This window comes from Hyperolius riggenbachi, chromosome 3 (genome assembly GCF_040937935.1).
Source record: "Hyperolius riggenbachi isolate aHypRig1 chromosome 3, aHypRig1.pri, whole genome shotgun sequence".
NCBI classification, from domain to species: Eukaryota; Metazoa; Chordata; class Amphibia; order Anura; family Hyperoliidae; genus Hyperolius; species Hyperolius riggenbachi.
The window spans coordinates 146,464,174-146,490,687 of NC_090648.1; the positions used below are offsets into that span (position 1 = coordinate 146,464,174).

Consider the following 26,514-nt stretch of genomic DNA (forward strand, 5'->3'; position numbering starts at 1 on the left):
AACACACATTCACTTTTCTGGTGTTTATGCAAAGTACTAATGGGCATTGCGAAAATAGCCCATCTTGCATTATGTACATAAGGCACACATTGCTTATAACACAAATAGCTCCTGTTACATATCTTGCAAACACTCCAGTGATGTGGGCTGTCTGTGCTTGAAAATTTTACTTAAAATGGACCTGAACTTTTGCACAGAACAGAAGGAAAACCTAGAGAAATGCACCCTGTATGTATTTAGAGAGTTTAGCCTGTCTAATTCCCCCTCATCTATGACTAAGCACAAGGTGTAATGTGATCTTTCAGCTGTGTCAGCTGGCTGCCTCTGCAGAGCAGCTAATTTGTAAAGGGATGTTAACCTTATATCTGCTTCCATGAAAGCAGGTAGTAAACACACTGCAGATTTATTGCAGGCTTTGTATCAGCTGTAACAAAAATGTTTACAGGTTATTGTGCTGTTGCTTATCTTTTAGAGCAGAGAGGAAGTTCTGAGTTCAGGTGTGATTTAAATGTAATTAAATCGGCCCCATTAAATAAAACCAAGAGGACATTACGTAATAAACATCCCACCTCACCACCACATATTTAGTATTACGTAGTTAAAACCAAACAACAGCTGTTTTATAAGCAACTGGAAGTAATTACAGAAGTGATTTAGATTTGAGGGAATCAGTCATCAAATTAGTTGGAAGTGGAAGATTGAATTTAGTGTAATCATAATAGAAACGTAAAGCATATTCTTTGTATAATGAACTCGTAGCATGCATTATCTTAACATGCATTACTATAAGTCTAAGTGATGAGAAGGTGTGTTACGCATGAAAACTTACTAAATCGATCAGTTTCTCTGTACAGAATATTGGCTGTGACTATGAGATTGACTCCAACGCAGTAGAGGATCGCTGTGGTGTTTGTCATGGTGACTCGTCTTCCTGTCACACTGTGCATAAGACATTTGAGGACAGCGATGGACTTGGTGAGTTCCAGTAGGTGTATGTTCAAATGGCCAAGCTATAAGGGATAAATGCACATACCTCTGTCAGTAGACCTATCCCTTGCACTCACATCTTTTTTCAGCTTAACTATAAAGAGAGATAAATCATGAGATAAGAGTAAAGTCAGACAAGAAATCATCCTATTTTCACCTGAAGAACATTGCAAAAATCAAGCACCTCATCCCCCCAGAATATCTGCCAACCTTAGTCCATGCCTTCATTACATCCTGACTGGACTACTACAATGCTCTCTACTCTGGCCTTCCAAAAAAGGTTTTGTACCGCCTACACCTGATACAGAATACTGCTGCCAGACTGCTAACCAACCAATCCCATCACTGCCACATAACGCCAGTCCTGCACTCCCTTCACTGGCTACCTATAGAATGGAGGGTCCTATTCAAGATCGAACTTTGGATGCCCCCCCCCCCCCCCCTGCTCCAACCAACACCCCACCACCACCACCAAAAACCACCCCCTACCTCCAAAAATAAATCGGGCAGGATGAATATATATATTTTTTAAAAATACACAGAGTAAAGCCCCCCACCGTCTCTGCAGCCCCAGCCACACACATCACAGACACCATACATCACAGGCATTACCCATCTCTCTCACACACACAATCACAGGCATTACACACACACACACACACACACACACACACACACACACACACACACACACACACACACACACACACACACACACACACACACACACACATCACAGGCATTACACATCTCACACACACAGACAATGACACACAAATCACAGGCACTACACATCTCTCACACACAACACACAATCACACACAAACACACACACATCACAGGCATTACACATCTCACACACACAGACAATGACACACACATCACAGGCATTACACATCTCACACACACAGACAATGACACACACATCACAGGCATTACACAACACACACACACACACACACACACACAATCACAGGCATCACACACCTCACACACACACACACACACACACACACACACACACAATCACAGGCATTACACACACAATCACAGGCATCACACACCTCACACACACACACAATCACAGGCATTACACACACAATCACAGGCATCACGCACACAATGACAGGCATCACACATAATATCACAGGCATCACACGCACAATGACAGGCATCACACACACAATGACAGGCATCACACATCACACACAATCACAGGCATCACACACACAATGACAGGCATCACACATAATATCACAGGCATCACACACACAATGACAGGCATCACACACACAATGACAGGCATCACACATCACACACAATCACAGGCATTACACACACAATCACAGGCATTACACACACGATGACAGGCATCACACATTACACACAATATCACAGGCATTACACACACAATGACAGGCATCACACACACAATGACAGGCATCACACATCACACACAATCACAGGCATTACACACACAATCACAGGCATTACACATCTCACACACACAGACAATGACATACACATCACAGGCATTACACAACACACACACACACAATCACAGGCATCACACACCTTTCACACACACACACAATCACAGGCATTACACACACAATCACAGGCATCACACACCTCACACACACACACACACACACACACACACACACACACACACACACACACACACACACACACACACACACACACACACACACACACACAATCACAGGCATTACACACACAATCACAGGCATCACACACACAATGACAGGCATCACACATAATATCACAGGCATCACACACACAATGACAGGCATCACACACACAATGACAGGCATCACACATCACACACAATCACAGGCATTACACACACAATCACAGGCATTACACACACAATCACAGGCATTACACACACAATCACAGGCATCACACACACAATGACAGGCATCACACACACAATGACAGGCATCACACACACAATGACAGGCATCACACACACAATGACAGGCATCACGCATCACACATCACACACAATCACAGGCATTACACACACAATGACAGGCACCACACACAATCACAGGCATTACACACACAATGACAGGCATCACACACAATCACAGGCATTACACACACAATGACAGGCATTACACACACAATGACAGGCCATCACACACACAATGACAGGCATCACACACACAATGACAGGCATCACACACAATCACAGGCATTACATACAATCACAGGCATCACACACACGATGACAGGCATCACACACACAATGACAGGCATCACACACACAATGACAGGCATCACGCATCACACATCACACACAATGACAGGCATCACACACACAATGACAGGCATCACACACACAATGACAGGCATCACACACACAATGACAGGCATCACGCATCACACATCACACACAATGACAGGCATCACACACACAATGACAGGCATCACACGCACAATGACAGGCATCACACACACAATGACAGGCATCACACACACAATGACAGGCATCACACACAATGACAGGCATCACACACAATGACAGGCATCACGCATCACACACAATGACAGGCATCACACACACAATGACAGGCATCACGCATCACACACAATGACAGGCATCACACACACAATGACAGGCATCACACACAATCACAGGCATTACACACACAATGACAGGCATCACACACAATCACAGGCATTACAGACACACTACACATCTCAGGCTGTGTGTCTCACATGGCAGCGGCAGAGCGACACATTCTTCTTCCTGGCCTGGATCATGTTGCCTTGTGTCCGTCCAGCATGCGTGAGGGGGCGGGGAGAGGGTGCGAGGAAGCGTCCAAGCAGGAGTTGGAAAAGAAGCATGCCTCCAGGTCCTAGTGCCCGCTGCGCTCTGCAGGAACAGCCTGCTCCAGAAACCAATACTTTTTTTCCCTGTGCGTGCGCCCGCTCGTTAAGGCATATGGGCGGGCGGTGAGCCTCAGAGCCACGGGCCCCCTGTCAGGTTTCTCCCCCTCTGTGCCCCACTGCGGCCGCATGCCTTGCAGGGCCGGTAGTTACGCGCCTGCAAGATCGGCCTACTGACATTTAAATCCCTGAATAATCTGGGCCCTGGATACATGAAAGAAATGTTGCAGCTGCGTAGCAATCCCCGCATTCTCAGATCCACAGGTTCTAATAATCTAGTCATACCCAGAGTCCACTTGGAAACTTTTGGTCCCAGAGCCTTCTGTCATGCTGCCCCTACGTTTTGGAACTCCTTACATCAACAGATCAGGACAGCTCCATCCCTGGACGTGTTTAAATCCAGACTGAAAACCCACCTGTTCAGTTTGGCATTTGCAGAAATATAACTTTTGTTGTGTGAATACTTCATCCTACTACCAATTACTGAATCTGAGAGAGCCTAAGTGCTTTGAGTCCTATGGGAGAAAAGCGCTATAGAAATGTTATTGTATTATTGTACAAGGGGCTTGATGCATGTAACTAGGGATGGTCAATGAAATGCAAATAATTTTGAGTTGAAGCAGGATTAAGTAAATTTAGTATGCAAATTTATGTAGCTTGAAAATAGACAAATCACATTTTACCTCAGAAGGATTTGATTGGTTAATTTTCAAGCTGCATAAATTTGCATACAAAATGTGCATAATGTTGCATCAACTCGAAGTTATTTGCATCTCATTGACCATCCCTACATGCACCAGCGGTCATATTGCCTTGCACAGGCAGCGCATGGCAATATTACCCTTACTTACGTCCGTGAGTACTGCAAATTAAACTATTGGAACGACCGGTGGTACTCGAGTACCATGACTGTTCCTATGGTAATAAGCATCGTAGCAACTGCCACACTGCTCGAGTACCGTGGGTAATAGTGTTACTAGTGGAAGTAAGGATACTATTGCTGTGCGCGACAGTATTACTGCTGGTACTTGCATCAAGCCCAGGGAGAGATATATCGAGTGTTAAGACACATAATGATAGATATGCCATAAAGTAAGAGAGAGAAGGTGAGATAAGCCACATGGTAAGACAGATAATGATACAGTACAGCAGATAAGGAGAGATGTAATGCCTGGTACACACTGATTTCCGATTAATTTTCCAATCGATTTTTCCATTCACTTCTATGGAAAATCAATCAGAAATCAGATTGGATCTGTTGGAAATAATCGATCTGGAAGTAAATCTGCCAGAAAATCTCATCGTGTGTACCAAGCATAAAGGAGTTGGACCATAGATACCATCGGGGAGATAGACTATAAGGTAAGACAGATAAGGAGAAATAAGTCATAAGGTAAGATAGATAAAGAGAGATATGTCAGAAGGTAAGACAGATAAGACAGTTATAATTGATAGACATATCTAATTCAATAAGACATACTTTCTGATTGCAATTAGATTGTAAGCCTGGATCCTCCCCTCTTGTGTTTCCAGCTTGATCATGCACCCTCACTGTCAGGCACCCCTCTCATCATTGTTTTCAGCACTTTTTTATTTGCTGGAGGTTTATAGGTGTGAAAATATCACCTGGGAGAAAACACAAGAGAGATTCTTATTAAAATGTAAAGAAACGAGTGGGGGTAAAGGATTTATACTTGCCTAGAGCATCTTCTAGCCAGTCACACCTTATGCTACATACACACTTGAAAGATAAATGAAAGATCACAGACCAATTTTACCCCCTTCCATGTAGTATGAGAGCCATACTCTACACAGTCTATTCTATGGTGCTGAACTCCCCATCAGATAAAAATCTTTGCAAGATGCTGCACACAAAGATGCCCGTACACACTCAAAAGATCATTATCTGCAAAAGATCTGTTCCTGCAAAATATCCATTCCTGAAAAATGCATTCATAGTCTATATCTGCAGATCTTATACACACCTTGTTTAACAGACATTCATCTGCAGATCATCTGCAGATCAGATCCACCAGGATGGATTTTCAGATCTGCAGATGATTGTCAGATCTGCAGATGAATGTCTGTTAAACATAAGTGTCCATTTAGTCTTTTCCGTTATCCTGCCGTGGTTAAGTTCCCCGACTGAGCCATTACGTGCCTTGGCCGTGCCCCTCCTTGGTCGCTCTCTCGTGGTTGGGGGTGTTCTGCACCTGTGCATTTACAGGCCTTAAAGAGAACCCGAGGTGGGTTTGAAGAATATTATCTGCATACAGAGGCTGGATCTGCCTATACAGCCCAGCCTCTGTTGCTATCCCAACCCCCCCTAAGGTCCCCCTGCACTCTGCAATCCCTCCATAAATCACAGCCATGCTGCTGACAAACAGCTTGTCAGAGCTGGCTTTGTTTATCTCTATAGTGTCAGTCTGCTGCTCTCCCCGCCTCCTGCAGAACTCCAGTCCCCGCCTGCATCCCTTCCCTCCCTGCTGATTGGAGGGAAGGGACGGTGGCAGGGACCGGAGCTATGCAGGAGGCGGGGGAGCAGCTGAGACTGACACTACAGATGTAAACACAGCCTCACAGCACGGCTGTGATTTATGAGGGATTGCAGAGTGCAGGGGGAACTTAGTGGGGTTTGGGATAGCAACAGAGGCTGGGCTGTATAGGCAGATCCAGCCTCTGTATGCAGATAACATTCTTTAAACACACCTCGGGTTCTCTTTAACTATATGTGGTGCACAGGGGCAAAACACTCCTGGCCATGGGAGCACGATCGAGAAGGCATGCTGCTGGGACTGCCCATGTGGAGTAGTAGAGTTAAGTATAAATCCTTTACCGCCAATCGTGGCAGGTTTCCTTTAGGCTGGTTTCACAGTGGGACGTTACAGGCGCACGTTAGAGCAGCCTGTAACGCAGCCCACCGCACAGTAATGAAAAATCAATGGGGCTGTTCACAGTGCGGACGTTGCGTTACATTGTAACGCTGCGTCACAAGACAACGTACTGCATGCAGTACTTTGGACGCGGCTGAGCCGCGTTAGACTGCTTGCACATGCTCAGTAATGTTTGGGAGGAGCAGAGAGCGGCCAGGCACATGGCTAATTAATATGCACTGCACGTTATGACGTGCAGTGTTTACTTCCTGGAGCAGCCGCTCTGTGCGGCGATTGGCCGGCGGGACCACGTGATGCCGCATGCGCACAAGAGTGCGCATCACGGCATCACTGACGCCAGAGTGAGCTGCACAACGCGGCTCACTCTGACGTCCAGATTCAGCACCACCAGGCGTTGAGTTAGGGGGACGTTATGCGACCTTAACGCCCCCTCTAACACAACGTCCTGGTGTGAAATTAGCCTTAAGTCTTTTGAATTTGTTGCAACAGCCCTTTCAGAGCTATCAGTGAAGTATAGCGAGAGCAGAACACCATGTGTGTGTGTATAAGGGTTACTTTGCAGAAGCTTGTTGATATCAACAGTCTAGCATCGGCAAATATGGTCACAAGTATAAAAATAGGGTAAAGAGTACAAGAGCTAAAATAACACATAATCATCATATCCGTTTTTCTAAAATAGATAATCATCCCTGCTGTAGATAGGGCTTGCAATGTAAAAGATATCATACACAGCTAGAGAACTTCCTGTGCTTAGTTTCTATGTCAAAGTGAATATGTGACTTTAAAGTGAACCTGTAAACAAGCACTTCCATGGACTTATGGGCTGTGAAGTAAAGAAAACAAAAATAGAAAAAAGTACCTCTGACAATATGCAACTGGTTACTGTGCATGTGGAAAGCCCCATAAGCCTCTGTGTACTCTGCATACCGACTAGACCAGTGGTCACACTAGGAGCTGATTGTTTTGATGCGTTTTCACAGAGCACTTTCATGTTACCTTTCACAATAGACAAAGCGTTCCAGAGCGTTACGTTGTAACGCATCTGGGAGCTTTTAAACGTCCAGGGATGCCCATTTCCTGTCGGGTTCCTATTTCATATATTAGTTTTACCTTTAAAAAAAACCCTGGAGGACTCAAAGCGCCAGAGCTGCAGCCACTAGGACGCGCTCTATAGGCAGAAGCAGTGTTAGGGAGTCTTGCCCAAGGTCTCCTTCTGAATAGGTGCTGGCTTGCTAAACAGACAGAGCTGAGATTCAAACCCAGGTCTCCTGTGTCAGAGGCAGAGCCCTTAACCATTACATTATCCAGTCACTGCTTTTAAGTTGAATTACTGAAATAAATGAACTCATGCATAATATTCTAATTTTTTGAGTTTCACCTGAGAATGAGAAGCGTTCACATGTGGCGTGCACAAGGCCACAGAAGCTGCCTGAAGGGTGTGATATGTGGCTTAGCATCCTTGCCAAAAAAAGAATGTTACCAATCTAATTACTTCACCTTAGAACAAGAATCTATGTAACTCTCCAGCTCTCCAGTGTATAGTTTTAAGTTTGGAGTCTTGCATATGGGTGTATATTGTGCAGGGCCGGATTTGTACTTCTTACCGCCCAAGGCCAACTATTACCAGCCGCCCCAACCGAAACCGTATCCTACCACCTCTCTCCACACACACACCCACGCAAAAAATTTTGGGCCGATGGTGTCCACTATTGGGGCTAGTGCCGAGGTCTCTATGGCAATGTGAAGTGAATCAATCACGTCACACGGGGGAACTGGTCAATCAAGCGATCTACAGGTGATGGGCGTGGTGGGAGCTGTCCACCACACACATTGTCAAAAGTGGCTCACAATTGGACATTGGGTGGGGTCAGCAACACGTAAAAGTGAGTCCTGTACCCACTGCTGTCTCCAAGGTAACAGCGCTGGCCATCAATAATTAAGAAATGGGTACTGTGAGAGGCTGCCTTCTGTATTCTGTACTATTTGCTGGTGCTGCCCCTGGTCCTTTCATCCCCCACAAGTGCGTGAGACCCAGCCTTCTGTAACTGCCTGCAGCTGCTGCTATGTCGTTGGACAAGGTCTGGCTTTTTGCTAGTCACACACTGATTACAAACGTTTGGTTAACGGACTGCAGCTGCCTGTAGCACAGCAAAGACAGATGCCAGCTGGTACTAATAGTGCAGTTATCCTGACCACTTTCATTTGTTTGGACACTTGCAAATAATGCCCTGAAAATAATGCCCACTGTCTGCAGGCCGCCCCTTGTTTATCTGGTGCCCTAGGCCATGTCCTATGTGGCCTTGCCAGAAATCCGGCCATGATATTGTGGAGATGTTAACTTTGGATTTTGTAGTTATACTGTAATTTTTCCTTTTAAATGGATACATTGTAGGAAGGCTGTGAATTTAGAGGTCAAAAAATGTTTTATCTAAGGATACTAAACTTTTTCTGCATTAGAGGATGGCCTGGTGAATGATTTTCAATCAGAATAAACATGTGACAGACTAATGCTCTTCGCTGTAAGCAGGAAGTTTTGTTGCCACTGTTAAAAGGCCTCGGGGTACTTTAGGGAAGTTTGGAGTAATGGAAAAGTTGAAGAGGGGCTTTTCATATCTACCATTAGCCCAAGTTCTCCTATGACTCTTCCATAATTGGGGCTGTGTTGAACTATCTAATTAAGATAGCCAGTATTACAGATCCTGACAGCTAGGTTCCCATGAATCCATTGAAAGTGAGCACTATAATGTGACAAGTTCCGTGTTTGTGGTTCTTCTGAAGACTACAGAAGCCAGTATTCATTGAATATTATTGTACACCAAGGAAGTGATTACAGTGCTAGAGCGTCACATTGTACATCAGTTGTCAGTTACTATAAAAGTATATCTTTTAGTTGTAAAATACAATGTGCTTTTAATACAGCTATGTGTGTCTTCCAGGTTACGTTGACATCGGTTTCATTCCACCGGGTGCTCGTGAGATCCGGATTGAAGAGGTGGCAGAGGCTGGGAACTTCCTAGCTTTGCGCAGTGAAGACCCTGAAAAGTATTTCTTGAATGGCAGATGGACTATTCAGTGGAATGGGGACTACCAAGCAGCAGGGACAATTTTCACTTACACTCGCACTGGTAACTTGGAGAACTTGACAGCTCCTGGACCAACCTATGAGCCTGTGTGGATACAGGTAACGTGCTGGGAAAATACATACCCTAGTTTACTATCGCAAAAGGCAATTGGACCAATCAATTGCAACTGCAGGTTTTGAGTCATGCATATTCAGTCTGCATGTAAGTTTCAACCAGGTTAGCATTCACCCAAGAAAATTAGCATCTCATTGATCATCTCTGGTTGTGAACACAGGACTATTTACTGCAACCCTTCACCATGTAAAGAAGACACATTTATTAATTTCATGTAACAATCAAGGCTGGATGTATACTTTCTGTGCCTCTAGGCTTAGTATGTTGTGTCTTTCCTATTTTGTGCAGCAGCGCTCCTCCCGTTCCATGTGCAGCCCCCCCTTTATGTGTAACATCCATGTACAGCAACTCCTTTCTTACATGAACAGCTCCCTTGAGCATCAGTTTCCCTTTTTCATGTGTTGCTCTCCATTTTCATCCTTCTTTTTTTATATATAACCACCTCTCTTTCATGTCCAGGTGCCCCCTTAGGCGGGAGCCATCCAAGGCCCTGGCCTTTATAGCCCTTCCAGATATCCAGCCCTGCTAACAGTTAATTTGAATAATAAGCTCAACTCAACGTCTGCCTTAGAACAAAGCTGGCATTGCATTGCTCGGTCAGGTTTTGTTTAACCTTTGTACAAAATGAAAAGCTTCATCTTTTGTTTTTTTGTTTTATTTTTTTGTAATACAAAAAAGAAAGTAAATAAGTCTTATGCTACGTACACACTGGCGACTATGGTCGTTTGAAACAGCAGCTTAACCATCGTTCTGCCGACAATCGGGGAAAGAACTTTACCAAACGATCATTAAGTACAACGACAAACGAACAATATCGGCAGGATGAGAAAATCCAACAGGACGGATCATATCGAGCGACAATTGTTACAAAACTATAGTGTGTACAGTTATCTGCCGAGAACTATCTTTGCAAGGGCCAATGCGCCTGCGTTGGATTCTGCCTAGTTGCCGTTTTTCCTGTGTAGAGCGACCCGTAAACATTGTTTCATTACAAATTTCAACTATCATATATTTTTATCTATTGTAACTCCATGTTAGTGTTTTTTTTTTATTTTATATAAATATGTACGCAACATTTCCCTCTGATCGTTCTTTTCTGCAAGAACGATCGTTAAAATGTGTTTGATGGTCGCTGCATCCCAATGTTGCATTCCAATCGTTCCAAGATTGTTCGTCTGGCAACTATCGTTCCTTGCAAACGATAGTTATCGCAAGTGTGTACGTAGCATAAGTTGTAGATATTGTCCAGATTTCCCCTGCATGTAGTGTTTTGAATTTAGCAATCACTGTATTGCCATGCTTGCCTGACTAAACCTAAACACAGAAACCTACTCCCTGTCTAATTCACGTAGAACAGATCAGAGAAAGTGTATTTCCTTAACATTTCCATAACATAACTGACTATCCACTGTGATATTAGCTGCTGTTCCAAGAGAAGAACCCGGGAGTGCGTTACCAGTACACCATTAGAAGAGACCTAGACGGCAGTAATGAGATCCAGCCGCCCGAGTTCTCCTGGCGATATGGGGCGTGGTCAGAATGCTCAGCCACATGCGGCATTGGTGAGATGAAAGACTATTGTATGCTATGAGTGGCTTCGGAGTAGAGCATATGAGTTGATTGGCTTCTGGAGAGGAACCAGATCCACATTGAAGCCCAACTTAACTCAAAACTTTTATATTAGTTTTTGATATAATGTAAAAGGTTTACCACAAATCTTATGCAAAAGAACTGCGCTCCAGATCGCAACAAAATACAGATCCAATAAATTATACAGGGGTTTGCAGTTAGATAAGAGCCACCAACTCTCAGATCAACCAATTCCTAATAGCAGACTGCACCCTCAGTCCTTTAAGCCTTTAAAAGTGCATAGCAAGGTACCCTAAAAATAAGTTAAAATAATATAAAATAATGCAATGGGATGTCCCACCACCAGGAAGGAAGATAATGACAGCTGCTCTCCCCTTTTGTGGTTACACTCACCAGACAGATACGTGTATCTTGCGTATCAGCCTAAGGCTCAGCTGTTCCTGCAAGCCGCGATGTCCAGAATCAGCCCTCAGTACCATCAGTTTAAGACCAGACTTTCTTTATTCCGGCAAGCAAGTGGTGACAGGGTTCAGTGTCTGTGAGGTTAGGCCGTGGACTCCAGCCAGCACGCCTCCCCTCCGTCACCCACCGCTGTTTCCAAATAAGCGTGCAGGGCCAGGCCGAGGCAGAGGCGAGAGAGGCTCCAGCCTCAGAACGCAGAGTAGTAGGGGGCGCACAACTCACTCAGCTATCGGTCCCCTATTGTGTTTGAAGCAGAGAGAAATAAGAAAAGGGTTTACATGGCAGTGACTGCAAGCCATATAACTAGAGATTAGGGGGTTGGGGGCCCTGGGGCGCCTCTTAGTCTAATGCTGGGTGCACACTTTGAGATATTCTGGCCAATTTACTGTCAGATCAATTATTTCCAACATGTCCGATTTGCTTTCCGATCGATTTCCGAGCACTTTCCGATCTATTTCCTATTAGAGTGAACGGAAATAGATCGGAAAATGCTCGGAAATCGATAGGAAAGCAGATCGGACATGTTGGAAATAATCGATCTGACAGTAAATCGTCCAGAAAATCTCATAGTGTGTACCCAGCATAATAGCAATCAGTGTGTGACAGCTGGGTGGGAGGGATGGAGGGGCGCATTTTGGTGTCTCTGCCTTGAGTGCGTGAGGACCTTGTCCCGGCTCTGGTCACGTGATCACACACAGTGTCAGCGTACCTCCAGGCTCCTCCCTACGTGTTTAGATTTATGATAAAATTATCATTTTTTAATACTGTAAATTTATCATACTTAATGACATCAAGCCTCAGTACCCCCTGGACCCAACAGAAGTCCCCCCTGGGTAAAATGTACCACTTTGAGAACCTAGGCTGCAGTGCATGATATCTAGAGAACATGTCCAGATTTTTATAGCTTCTGTATTTTACCAGTGTAAAGTTTATGGCGTATGGTTTGAATCAGTTTGAGATGATCCTTTGAAATAGAGCCTCAACATGCATGTGAACTCAGCAGTTTAATATGTTTGTGTGTTAGGGGTGCAGAGGCAGCTGGTACACTGCGTGGAAAAAGTGGCGGGTCTTGTGGAAGAACGGTACTGTGATTCACTGACAAGACCTGATGATAGACAGAGGAATTGCAATGAGGAGCCCTGCCCACCAAGGTGAGGAAGGTCGCTATCAGTCCTTTACATTTTCTGCATGTCATCTTGCTACAGGGATACATACCGTAATTCAGTAAGGATCACAAAAGTGCAGTACAGGTAGTCCAGGTTAAAAAACGAGTTAGGGACTATAGGTTCATTCTTAACCTGAATCTGCTTGTAGGATGAAACACTTTAACACTTTCACCCTGTCCCCTGTGCCTCCTTGCCCCCCCCCCCCTTGCATCCAGCGTCCCCTCTGCTACAACCCCGGTCCCTCTGTGCCACCTTTAGTCCCCCGTGCCTCTTTCTGCCCCATCTGTACTTCCTTTTATCCCATTCTGCCCCCCCAGCCACTTATAGTCCACCTGTGCCTCTTCCTACCTCCTTTCATCCCCCTGTGCCTCTTTCTGCCCCATCTGTACTTCCTTTCCTCCCCTTGTGCCTCTTCCCGCCCCCATTCTACCCCCCCCCCCCCCCCCCGCCACTTATCGTCCACCTGTGCCTCTTTCTATCTCCTTTCATCCCCCTGTGCCTCTTTCTGCCCCCCTTTGTATATCCCATCATCCCATCCCCCTGTGCCTCTTTCTGTTCTCTGTGAAATTTTAAGTCCCGCTGTGCCTCTTCCCTGGTGGTGTTAGTGGCCCCATCCTGTACTACTCCCGCCTAATCTATAATGTAAAGGTAAGCTGATTACTCACCACCGGACGGAGGACGATGGATCCAGCGACGTCTCCCTGACAAGGAGCATTCCACGATCCATCTTCCGGCCAGCGGGTATGCGTGACGTCACGCAACATTATACAACGGGCGCAAACAGGAAGTCATATGATCGCAGTACTTTGCGCTGAGTCATCAGAGATCTTAAAGATCCATTCCGCCATAACGTCGCTAAATGTCGTTCGCTTGATCGTACGCCTGTACCCATGACTTGAAACCACGAAAATGCTGGCGCGTTGCTCAAAGTATCGCTGTTCTTCTGCAAAATTGTTGAGTAAATTGTGTCATAAGTACTGGCTTTAAGGTGCAGCAGATGCAGTGGTGCTCTCACCTCCCAGCCAGAGTCAAACACTGTGAGTCCTCCTCTCTCTGCTCATCTCTCCTTCTAGTGTCCAGCAGGAGATGCTGAGGACTAAAAGGAGAGATGAGTGGAGAGAGGAGGATGCACAGCGTTGGATTCTGCTGTGCCTTACTTTGCATTATAGATTAGGGTGAAGGAGCACAGGAGGTGGACACGTTCTGGGACACAAGGAAGTTTGGATCTGCTCCTTCAAACTTCTCACACTGTTCCGGAAAACTACGTCATCACAACTGGATCCATGGGCTGTTTGTATCGGCGGGTCATTCATATGCTGGGCGTTCGTAATTTGGAGACTCCCTGTATTTATATGCACACAGCAGGAATCCATAGAAACCAACAACTGAGAACAGTGACAAATGATGGGTCGCTATGGGTAGCTTCACGTCCATCATTACTACTTTTTCCTAGACTTACAGAACTACACAAACATTTTCTGGCTTATTCAGTAAGGCAGTTCAATTCAGCTACATTTCCTCAGTGTGGTAACCCACAAGACCCAACTAGAATTCCTCATGTGCTTATTCTGGTTGCTGTGAGGTACTACGTTTGCACTAATTTAGTGTATGAGTCAGAGGTAAGGTTAAAAAACTGTTAATGCTTCCTTAACAATTTTTGTCAATTTAGGTTATTTGGTAATTATTCTTTGGGTGCGGCTCGTTTTTTTACTGCCACATTTTTCTTAAAGGTTACCTGAACTGAACGGATATGGAGGAGACCATATTTATTTCCTTTTAAACAATACCAGTCCAGCTGATTTTTCTGGCCTCAGCAGTGTCTGAATCTCACACCTGAAACAAGTATGTGGCTAATCCAGTCAGACTTCAGTCAGAAACCCCTGTTCTGCATGCTTGTTCAGAGTCTATGGCTAAAAGTAGGGCCTGTTTCCACTACACGCAGATTCTGCATGCAGAAAACTGACTCCAATAAATGCCTATGGGAAAGCTGCATCAGAAAAACCGCATACAGTGGAAACAGGCCCATAGACATTCATTGGAGTCAGTTTTCTGCATGCAGAATCTGCGTGTAGTGGAAACAGGCCCTAATTAGAGGCAGAGGATCAGCAGGATTGCCAGAGGTGAAGGGAAATAAATAGGGCAGCTTCCATATTCCTCTCAGTTCAGATGCCCTTGAAAATGAAATAAAACATGTAAAAAACTTGTAAAACACTTGGTTATCTGGTTTGAATTTTTTTTCATACAAATGTCTGCAATAGTAAAATATCTGCAAGAAGACTGATCAGTGATGACTAAACCTTCACTAGTTATAAGATGCTTTTTCCAATTCCCTAAAAACATCTGTTGTGCTTCCATGTGAGTGATCTAAGCAATCTGATGTACAGGTGACGGCACTTTGGCTAGCTTAATTCTGTGCATATTTTCCCCCAGATGGTGGGTTGGAGAGTGGCAGCAGTGCTCCATCACATGTGGTTCTGGTGGTATTCAGAAGAGAACTGTCCTGTGTATTCAGCGTGTGGGACTGGATGAGCAGCGTGCTCTACAACCTTCAGACTGTCACCATCTTCCCAAGCCAGAGCCCAGCATTTCCTGTAACCACAGAGAGCCTTGCCCTGCCCTCTGGCATCATGGGAACTGGAGCCAGGTGAGATGAGCCAATGGGAAAGAAGGAGCATGTTCAATATAAAGTACTGTATAAAGTACTGGTCGACAAAATGTCAAATGTAGACAAAAAAGAAGTCACTGCCCAGATCACCACCCATTATAAATAGGCTTTAAAGAGTAAAGTGAGGTGAGCTCCTGATGGCACCCCTCTCTCTATATCATTGTTACTATCATGTTCCTGTGCTGACACAATTTCCATAGCACTTTACAAAGTACTATTAATAATCTATAATAATAATAATCTGAACATTTGTATAGCGCTTTTCTCCTGTCGGACTCAAAGCGCTCAAGAGCTGCAGCCACTGGGACACGCTCAAGAGGCCACCCTGCAGTGTTAGGGAGTCTTGCCTTGAACTCCTTACTGAATAGATACTTGACCTAGCCAGGATTTGAACCCTGGTCTCCCATGTCAAAGGCAGAGCCCTTACCCAGTACACTATCCAGCCACTATTCACATCACTAACCTTGCCTCAGAAGCTCTTGTAGTCTAATATCCTTACTATGGCCTAGTGGCATTTTTTTTTGTGTGTGTGTGTGGGGGGGGGGGGTTGATGTGCAGCTAATTAACTTCTCAAAAACACATGGAGAACATATGAACTCCATGCAGATAATGTCCTTGGATATGACTCTGGGGCTGTAGTATTCTGAGAATGATAACTCCTTGGACCCCATGCAGTTCTTGTTCTAAAGTCAAAGCATATGCCTCTCCAGAGGTCATGCTAACAAAACGATGCACAGAAACTATCTATTGTCAGACAGAATGCAGCAGCGCTGTGTGGTCAACCTTAAAGTGATTCAGTTCCACCTCCAGAGATTCCAAAAGTCTGTTCTTTTACTCCGTGCACCATAAGAAAGGAGATAAAGGATTCTCTCAGTGGAATATATAGGACAAGTTTATTGAGTAAAAAATGTATCTATCTATTTATCTATCTATAAACTATCTATTGCCAATACATTATTGATGGTTATAGATTGACTCTAAAAATATCAGTGACTCTAAAGAGGAGACATGACTATAGATGGTTACATTATCCTCACCCTTTCTTCCCCCACATGCACACCGGCGCTTCACAATGGAATCTAAATAAACCTTTCTTAAAGGGAACCGAGCATCATTTGTAACTCCCAGGGCAGCTCAATAGCAAATTAAAAATGCATGCTAAAAATGTGGTTTATTATTTAAAAAAAAACACATTTTACCTCATTTTTTTACACTTAAGGGTTAATTACAGGCAGAATCCTTCTATTTTCTCCGTCTGGCCACTGGGGTGCAAGCAATAGAAGGTGGAAGGCAGATAAGAACTCACCTAATTACCCACAAGCTTAGACCAAACAAACCTTTTAAAGGGAACCTAAACTGAGAGGGATATGGATGTTTCCTTTTAAACAATACCAGTTGCCTGGTGTCCTGCTGATTTATTTGGCTCCAGCAGTGGCTGAATCACACACCTGAAACAAGCATGCAGCTAATCCAGTCTGACTTAAGTCAGAACACCTGATCTGCATGCTTGTTGAGGGGTTGTGGCTAAAAGTATTAGAGAGACAGGATCAGCAGGAGAGTCAGGCAACTGGTATTATTTTAAAAGGAAAAATCCATATCCTTCTCAGTTTAGGTTCCCTTTAAGTATAAAGGTGTGTACATACGCACTACGGCCGCCTGAAAGTCCGCCCAGCGGGAGGGTCTGACGGACCCGTCGTTGGCGGCCGTAGTGCGTGTGTACGCACCTTTAGGGAGGAGGATAAGTCTTCCCCACTGTGCTTCAAACTGATAACATTAGTCGCACCTGAAGAATTTCACACCTAGCCTGGATAATGGCAGTGAAAAGGAAGCAGGGGTGTTAACTTCACAAACATGGCAGCTCTTTCAGCTACCGTATTTGAAACTAGTAGCTGCGAAGATCCATTTAAATGGATAGTAAAATGTAAAAATGCGGTCAGTGCATTTTTATTGTCAGTTCTAATTATTCCTCAGTTCACCCCAGTAGGGGAAATTTGGGCACAGGGTGAAGCTGAAAAGCTGCTCACCCTGCTATTGCAAATTTCCCGGCTAATGGGGTTTGGGGGTTAATTACCATTCCTCATCCAGGCCACCATGGACCCAGAGGTAAGATGCAATTCAGCTGCCAGCTATTGCTGTTGGCTGAATTGCACAGGTTTTTTTCCCATAATTTAGGCTCCGTCTTTTGCCATTGCCGAAATTACCCTCTGAGCACCGCTATAGCCGTAATTCACATTACAGACTATGATGGCATCCAGTGGTACCCAACTGTACAACAGCCTTTTTACCTGTCATGATCTGAAGTAACACATCCATTGTGAGTGGCTTTACCCTATAATCTGCTGTAAAAGAGCACTGTACTGATTCTCAGTGTATATGTCCACCATTTTGTTCATTACATACTCATGCCGGTATTTTATGTTGACTTTTCTATGACATGACTCTTGTGTCCTCTTTGCCCTTAGTGCTCTGTTTCCTGTGGAGAGGGGTTTCAGGATCGAGATGTATATTGTGATAATGCCCTAGAAGGCGGCTCCTGTGAGCCTTCAGAACAACCTAATACCAAGCAAGCATGTGCCATGCCAGCATGTAAACCAACAGTTAGAGTGTTTGACTGGACAGGAAGTGGAGGATCTAGTAAAGAAATTGTGAATGAAATCTTCTCAGGCCGTCCAAGAGCTTCCCAAGGCAACCACCACTCTCTGGAAGACAATTCCATCTCAGGAAGAGACTTTACTAATGGACAAGGCAAAGGGGGGAAAGCCTATGTTGATGATTTTTATTATGATTACAACTTTATTAATTTTCATGAAGATTTAACTTATGACCCCACAGACGATAATGATATCAAGGAAGATGGAGAACTAGACCAAGAATATATTCCAGTCCATATTCCCAGCTTGGGTGAAGGAAATGAAATGGAAGATACTAAAGAAACCAAGTCTTCAGAAAGTCCATCAACCATAAATGCATCTACTGAGCCATGGCAAACTTCTGCAAATCCCAGAAGCTCAGAGGAGGATCCGTATGATGTTACTGAGCAACCAATAGAATCAACTACTGGACAGTACAACAAAGTTACCCCTATGTTCTATTATCAAGAAGGACAAACTGAAAGTAAAGATTACTTAGTACCAACTGCTGACGAATCAGATGGAGCAACCGTTGTGTTTTCTGCTAATCTTGATGTCACAGTCTTTCCAAAAACTACGGTATATTCATCCGTACCTCTACATGTTACCCACCGTCCCGCAGATGATCCTGAAATTATAATGTCATTTCAATCAACACATTTACCTTCCCAGCATTCAGTGGTGGAAACTACACAACAAGGCCCAATATATTTATCAACTTTCCTGCCAGATAAAAGCTATAGAGATGTACAAAGCCCTCAGCTTGACAGCTCATTAGATCTAGAACCACATCCCCTACCACGGTCCCAATGGGACTCTCCCCCAGACCAAGCACCTAGTGATGTTCTACCTGGCAAGTCATTTCCAACTCACCAAGACAAAAACAATGTACCTGATAATCCATATGAAGATATTTTACTAAGTATGCCTCAACAAACTAAAAACCCATTAGATGTTGTTTTATGGAATTCACCCACAGAAGTCTATACAGATGTAAGAGAAAATATTTCTCCACCAAAGACTATGTTACATCCAAGTCCTAGTATTATGACTTCCACTGAGTCCGGAGTCACCATATCCCTATCCCAAATGACTTTCCCGAGCCTGACGTCCGTCAATTTGGGCCTTCCAGAAATTAGCAACAAAGATAGCACTGACCCTTATTCAAGTGAAGACATTAAAGTTTCTAACACAATTCACAGCAATAACTCCATGCCATCACTTACTGGAGAGGGACTGCCTAGGGGTTCCTGGAAGGTTGGAAACTGGACTGAGGTGAGTTTCTGACCTGGGGTGTACATGAAATTATAGGCCAGTATTATTCAGAAGAAAGTAGTATAGAAAGTGAGTTAGGGTGGTTATCAAATGATTATATGTTATGGTTATGTGTGATCCAATAAATAAATGAGGATTACAATAAATGTTTGAAGAGGAATGTTGAGCTGATGCTTTAAGATGTATGAAAGAAGTTCATCTGCTATACCACTTTATATAGATATTCTGTTTATCTGTTATTAGAGGATACTTTTTCTTTTGGTTGGAATAAGTATGTTACAGTGGGTATCTTGACTGTTTCGGATAACTGAGCTATTATTGATGGGTTAATTTAGGCTATATCTATGGCAGAAGAATGTTAATTTCAGCAGTAAAGAAGTGTAATGTTTAAGATGTTTGAATATATGCTGTTCAATTAGTAAAATACTTTAGAAATGAGAAATAAAGATACTATGTATGAAAGAATATAGGAGCTAGTCTACTTTAGGGGACCCACCGTAAATTCCCATAGAGAATTGGAGCTGTGCTGAAAACGGAACAAATTTCCGCTTTCAGCTCTTTTAAACCCCCACAAGCTATATATCTTTGGAAAGGTTAGAATCTGCTCTAACGAATTATGCTACTTTCGGTGAGCAAAAGGTGCAACTCACCATGTAGGAAGCGCCGGAACGGCCGCGATCGCGGCTCCGTCGGCCATCTTACTTCTGTGCTGCTCATATTTTTCTCCCTCCTCATTGGAGGGATTGTTAGCTGGGGGCGTGCCAGAAACTGCTCTCCCTTCTCCCCGGACAAGACCAACGCAGAACTAGCTACTGACGGTTTTTTTTTTTTCTCTGGCACGCCCCCAGCTAACAATCCCTCCAATGAGGAGGGAGAACAATATGAGCCAGCACAGATGTAAGATGGCCGACGGAGCCGCGATTGCGGCCTTTCGCCGCCTCGTTCACTGTGAGTTTCAGTTTCTTCTCACCGAAAGTGGCATCATTCGTTAGAGCAGATTCTGAGCTTTCCATACATGTATAACTTGTGGGGGTTTAAAAGAGCTGAAAGCGGAAATTTGTTCCGTTTTCAGCACAGCTCCAATTCTCTATGGGGATTTACGGTGGGTCCCCTAAAGTAGACTAGCTCCAGAATATATTGTAAGCACAGCCAGATTAATTTGCATTGCTGGGGTACCGATTGCTCAATCTTTGATTAGTTTAAAAATTATAAACGATCAGTTCAACAGTATTTCTGAAAATGGTATTGGTTTACTGCTGTACCGAAACAAAACCCTGTGGAAGCAGTCAATTCCAATTGATTTTGATCAAATCGATGGTTACTGAATCATAAATTAACTGAAGCTTTTTCCTTTGTTATAAAGAGACAGGCTTAGCTAAGCTAGCATGGTAGTTGTTAATGTGGGCTTTGCATGGCAATTTTCTGACATCTTAATCCAGATTTAATCTTTTATCATCACAAGTGTGCTGCTTTGACACAGATATACCCAGTAGCATTCACATTGTTCAACATTTGAATATCCTTATGCAAGGTCTTACCGTAGTAGACTCTGCTAACCGTGTCACGTAATGTACTTGCCTGATGTCTTCCAGCATCTTCCTAATTGTACCCATACGCTAACAACGTAAACAGCAATCAGTCTAATCAGCATACACAGAGCAATATGAACCAAAAATCATGCTACACAGAGTAGGGACACCAAGAGCCAAATATAGTGTAGTATCATGTACTGGTAGTTGAAGTTAAGTATGATAGAGTAATAAGCTATATTCACAAAGCAGGGTACCTCAAAGGCAACCACTGTATAGGCAGGTGGGGAGATTAGACCTGACCCAACTCAGGTTTAAGAAGTTGCTCTCCGTAGATGAGGAAAAAAGGGGGTAACATCCCTCCACCAGGGGTGGACTTGATATAGCGTAGTATGGATACAGAGGCGCCAAAGGATAAAAGTATCTAAAAAGTTTAAAACATGAGGAGGCAGTGGTGGACTTATCTGCTCCAAGCAGACACAAAAGGTGCCAAAGTGTTTGTCAAATACAACAAGTTTATTTACCTCTCAGAGGTGCCTGCCAGGCTCTTCTACTGACCACATATGCTATTGCTCCGTTGTTATTGGCTGATGAAACGGGATTAAACCTGGGAAACGTGTTGCATTGTCCCACAGAGTATGTAAATAAACTTGTATTTGACAAACACATTGGCAGTTTTTGCGTCTGCTTGGAGGAGGTAAGTCCACCACTGCCTCCTCATGTTTTAAACTTTTTAGATACTTTTATCTTTTGGCTCCCCAAACATCATGCTAATCAGATTAAACTGGTACAAATGTAATACAAAAATGACAGATTTGACTGAAATTGAAAAACCTGAACACTGTCGTTATCCATGGTAGACATAGTACAGTGTATGTCAGAGCAAGATTATCCACAAGGCAACCTAGGCAGGTGCCTGGGGCTTACTGGGTGTCAGGGGAGCCAACTCCCACTTTCTCTGACCTTTCTCCCATCTTAGATTACCAAAAAGACCATAAGTGAGAACCAAAGGCCAAGGGCCCCATTTTATCTTAATCCATCTCTGGTATTTGTGCAAATATTTTGGAAGATAAATGATGATATGAAATGCTACACCACTAGCTTGTAAATAAGGTATTGCCGTACCCTGCCATAGAAGGTGGGCTGTACAGATAAATGCTCCATGTACCAGTGGTCAGGCCTCTATAGGGTCTGCAGCATTGACATCAAGAGAAATCCCTCATTGTAATGACTGCCCTAGTGGTGCCAACCCCTAGAAACATCATTTGTAGAGGGTGGAAACAAAGACATTCATTCTTATCTGCTTGGAATGCATCCTCAGATTGCCAGTTGGCTATGACTTGGCTTTAGTATAAAAGTCATTTAAGGTTTCCCTTCTTGTGGTCAGGCGCACATTGCAGTGTGAGTCACTCGGTGGGGAAGAATGTGGATTCCAAGCAGTTATATTGTCTTTGTTTTCATGTCAAATGATAAAATCTAGCTGATTTCTGCTTTACAGTCATACCAGCCTATGATTGACTGCTACGTATTAGCCATATACAGTTTATGTAATGGATGGGTTGGACCATTTGCAGCACAGCTGGTTTGGTTTCCAGTGCTCAAGTATTACATAGTGTTATGGAACAAGTATTGGCCATCATAATATGGACCCCACTTGCATGAACTGGGACCACAGCAGAAGGCACAATCTAAGATTGTGAGACATAATCTGAGACATAACTATGTGCTTTTAGTCCTATGGGGAAAAAAAGCGCTTTACAGATGTGGCTGTATTGTTTTGTATAGGATTGCTAATGTTGGGAAATAGGGAAAGAGGAGGATAGTTTTATCGGTTCAGGCTGTAAGGCTGAGGTTAGTTTCAAGAAAGGGGTTAATGTAAGGGGGAGATTAGGATTGGGTGCAAGGAAAGGGTTCATGTTGGATGGATTGGTTAGCATACTACCTCTTGTGTGAAACAAAATAATTCGTTTGGCAACTCAGCTTATTGGTAAATGTAAATGTGGTACAATGCCTATACTATATGGTGTATGCAGGTGATATATGACTTCAAGTGGACCTGAACTCAAAGCTTCAACAGCATAATAACATTTAAAGAAAAAAATATTTGTTACAGCTTACAGAACTTCTGCAATAAATCTGCAGTGTCTACTTCCTGCTTTCATGGAAGCAGACAAAGGGTTAGCATCCTTTGTTTGACATATTAGCTGTGTCTGCCGAGGAGTGCCAGATTTCTGTGCTGATACAGCTGATAGATAAAATTACACTTGTGATTACTTGAAGATGAGGGTGAATTAGACAGTCTATTCCCTCTAAAAACACACAGGGTGCATTTCTCTCTATTTTCCTTCTGTCCTGCGCAAGACTTCAGGTCCACTCTCATGTGTCCAACCAACACAATACCGATGTTCATTTTCGAGGCCTGAAACATTAAGAGCCTTGGACCTTGTAAAGCATATTTTATAAAAAAAACAAAAAAAAAACACAGGGGACAAATGGTTACATTTTCAGTCTGCTTTTCATTTTGTTTTTCTTTTTAATAAACTCAAGGCCCAGGGGGGGGGGGGGGTTCTGGAGAAGGCACCAAGATTTTAGAGGTTGCATGAACATATTCATGTGTATTTTTTACAAAAGACTAGCATTTCTATATTTTTGTCTTTCGAACTTGACTATTTTGAGATAAGTTAATAAAAGATAAGACTGCATTTAAAATAGTATCAGTATTTGTTATCCATTCTGGTTCATTAACAGGTTGCGTTTCCATTTGTATTATGCATTTTGCATGTTGGGCATACATAATTTAGCTTAGAAAATAAGGCGCCAGGGAAATATTTAGCATATTTCTTTATAAAAAATGTTCTTGCTGGCCCTACACATAATATACATCTGTGTTTTTTTAGTGTTCCACTTCCTGTGGTCTTGGTGCCATGTGGCGTTCAGTTGTCTGCACAGCAGGCGATAATGGGACATGTGACAGCAGTACCAAACCAGCTCCGGCTCGCCGATGTCACCTGCGCCCCTGTGCATCCTGGTCTGTGGGGAACTGGAGCAAGGTAAGCAGTCTGCCTCCCAGCAAACTAGCAAGCGTCTGCCCATGTGGGTGCAGGTGGAATACAAACAATGTTCTATAGGTTTCTGATACATATTAAGTAAAGGAGCAGAGTAAGAAGATGAGACACAGTCAAGATGGAAAGAAAGAGGGAGAGAGAGAGGCTGATGTGTTTTAGACACATAGATAAAGAGAGAGGAAAATAATGTGAAGGAAGGAAGGGAAGAGGCGAGAGTGAGCTGGAATAAGGGGAGGTAGAACACATAGACAAAGAGGTAGCAGAGAGAAGGAGAGAGGAAAGGTTAGAGGTAGTCTCTGCCCTGCTTTTCTCAGTATACTTCAGATGTTATTGCCCCCCTTTACACAATAACCCCTCATTATAGTGCACCTGCCCTTGCATGCCCGCCTCCTTCCCATTAAACTCTCACTATACTTCTCCAGCATGTTTCACTTATTATTTTACTCCTCATTATAGTGCTCAACCCATTGTAGTGCTTCATTAGTATTCCTCAGTTCCTACTGCCATTATAGAGCTCATAATTGTAGCGCTCCTCTACCCAATGCACCTTCATTCTAGTGTCTCTTATGTTTGTTCTCTTCAAGGAAGATTTAAAGGACCACAATCTCAAAAAAGAAAAAAACAAATAAAATGTAAAAATCATATGTAAAAAAATGTACATTTGAAATGCAGTATAAATTTATTTTTTTCCCATGTTGCTTTCACTTACATTAGGTAGTTAAAATCTGACAGGTTTTAAACTAGTTTAAATGATTGCGGTAAATTGTTTGCCGCTGTGAATGGGGATCTGAATGATCCTCGTTCATTGATCCGACATGACGGTTGCGATTGCCACACGTCACTAAACATTGTTTAACTCTTTAATTGTTGTTAAATGAAGTTACACAATATCATGTAAAACAATCGTTCATCACAAAAAAGGTTGTCTGTCACGAAAAAGCTGCGGATCTTCATAGTTTTCTTGATTTTCAGAAGCAATGCGTAGGGAGGCTGGCTGGTATTTTTAATAGATGCCTTACAGGGAGTGCATTTGTATAGAATAAAGGAAATGCTGAGAACCCCCATGGGGAGATGGACTTGTCCAAAATCATTCAGATCTGTCAAGACTTTTACTGCTTACTTAAGCGACAGCAACATAGGAAAAACATTTTACTCAGAGAGAAATGTACATCTTTTATGTATGTATTATAATCGTACTTTTTTGCGATGGTGGTCCTTTAAGGTGTTGTCCAGTAATTTACATTAACTTCCCCCAGCCCCTCCTCTCTTTCCTTCAGAACCCCAAAACACACACAGTGTAGTGTTTCTTTAACCACTTCAGCCTTCATTCGTTTTCACTTTGTGCATCCGAGCAATGTTCACCTCCCATTCATTAGCCTATAACTTTATCACTACTTATCACAATGAACTGATCTATATCTTGTTTTTTCCACCACCAATTAGGCTTTCTTTGGGTGGTACATTTTGCGAAGAGCCACTTTACTGTAAATGCATTTTAGCCGGAAGAATCAGAAAAAAAAACAGAAAAAATTCATTATTTCTCAGTTTTCAGCCATTATAGTTTAAAAATAAGACATGTCTCCATAATTCAAACTCACGTATTGTATTTGCCCATTTGTCCCGGCTATTACTCTGTTTAAATTATGTCCCTATCACAATGTATGGCGACAATATTTTATTTGGAAATAAAGGTGCATTTTTTTCGTTTTGCATTCATCACTATTTACTGATCTTTTGTGTCTGTACAGCATCTGTGTGTGCAGCATCTTGCAAAGATTTTTTTCTGATGTGGAGTTCAGCTCCATAGAAAAGACTGTGTAGAGTATGGCTCTCATACTACATGAAGGGTGGTAAGATTGGTCTGTGATCTTTCATTTTCCAAAGACTATAGTCTGATGTGTGTATGCACCTTTAGAGGGATGCATGGGGATGCAAGAGCCAGAAAAAGCGAAGCTTCCGAGAGAAGCTGTCGCTTCTTCTGTGGGGGAAAGGAATCAGTGATCGGGCACCATAACCCGATTAATTGATTCCATGGCTAACGATCCGCGGCCGGGAGCGCCCGTGCACGATTGGCCACTGAAGCGCACGGATGCGCACATGGCCTCTTGGTCGTAGCTAGTACGTCCAGGAGG

General features: G+C 43.4%; 1 protein-coding gene and 1 long non-coding RNA gene across 2 annotated transcripts in view; one reads left to right on the forward strand and one right to left on the reverse strand.

Annotated features, from left to right (window-relative positions):
* The window catches only part of LOC137563077 (uncharacterized), a 38,624-nt gene extending 34,826 nt beyond the window's left edge, over positions 1-3,798 (reverse strand). Inside the window, exons 1-2 of the long non-coding RNA XR_011030240.1 lie at positions 3,739-3,798; positions 830-1,010 (exon numbers count right to left, since the gene is read on the reverse strand). This is a non-coding gene — a long non-coding RNA (uncharacterized lncRNA). The remainder of the gene's footprint in view (positions 1-829; positions 1,011-3,738) is intronic.
* The window catches only part of ADAMTS7 (ADAM metallopeptidase with thrombospondin type 1 motif 7), a 160,947-nt gene that overhangs the window by 117,785 nt on the left and 16,648 nt on the right, over positions 1-26,514 (forward strand). Inside the window, exons 14-20 of the mRNA XM_068275075.1 lie at positions 855-975; positions 9,740-9,984; positions 11,421-11,562; positions 13,077-13,203; positions 15,649-15,862; positions 18,346-19,788; positions 24,215-24,367. Of these exons, the coding sequence (XP_068131176.1) occupies positions 855-975; positions 9,740-9,984; positions 11,421-11,562; positions 13,077-13,203; positions 15,649-15,862; positions 18,346-19,788; positions 24,215-24,367 (2,445 nt within the window). The remainder of the gene's footprint in view (positions 1-854; positions 976-9,739; positions 9,985-11,420; positions 11,563-13,076; positions 13,204-15,648; positions 15,863-18,345; positions 19,789-24,214; positions 24,368-26,514) is intronic.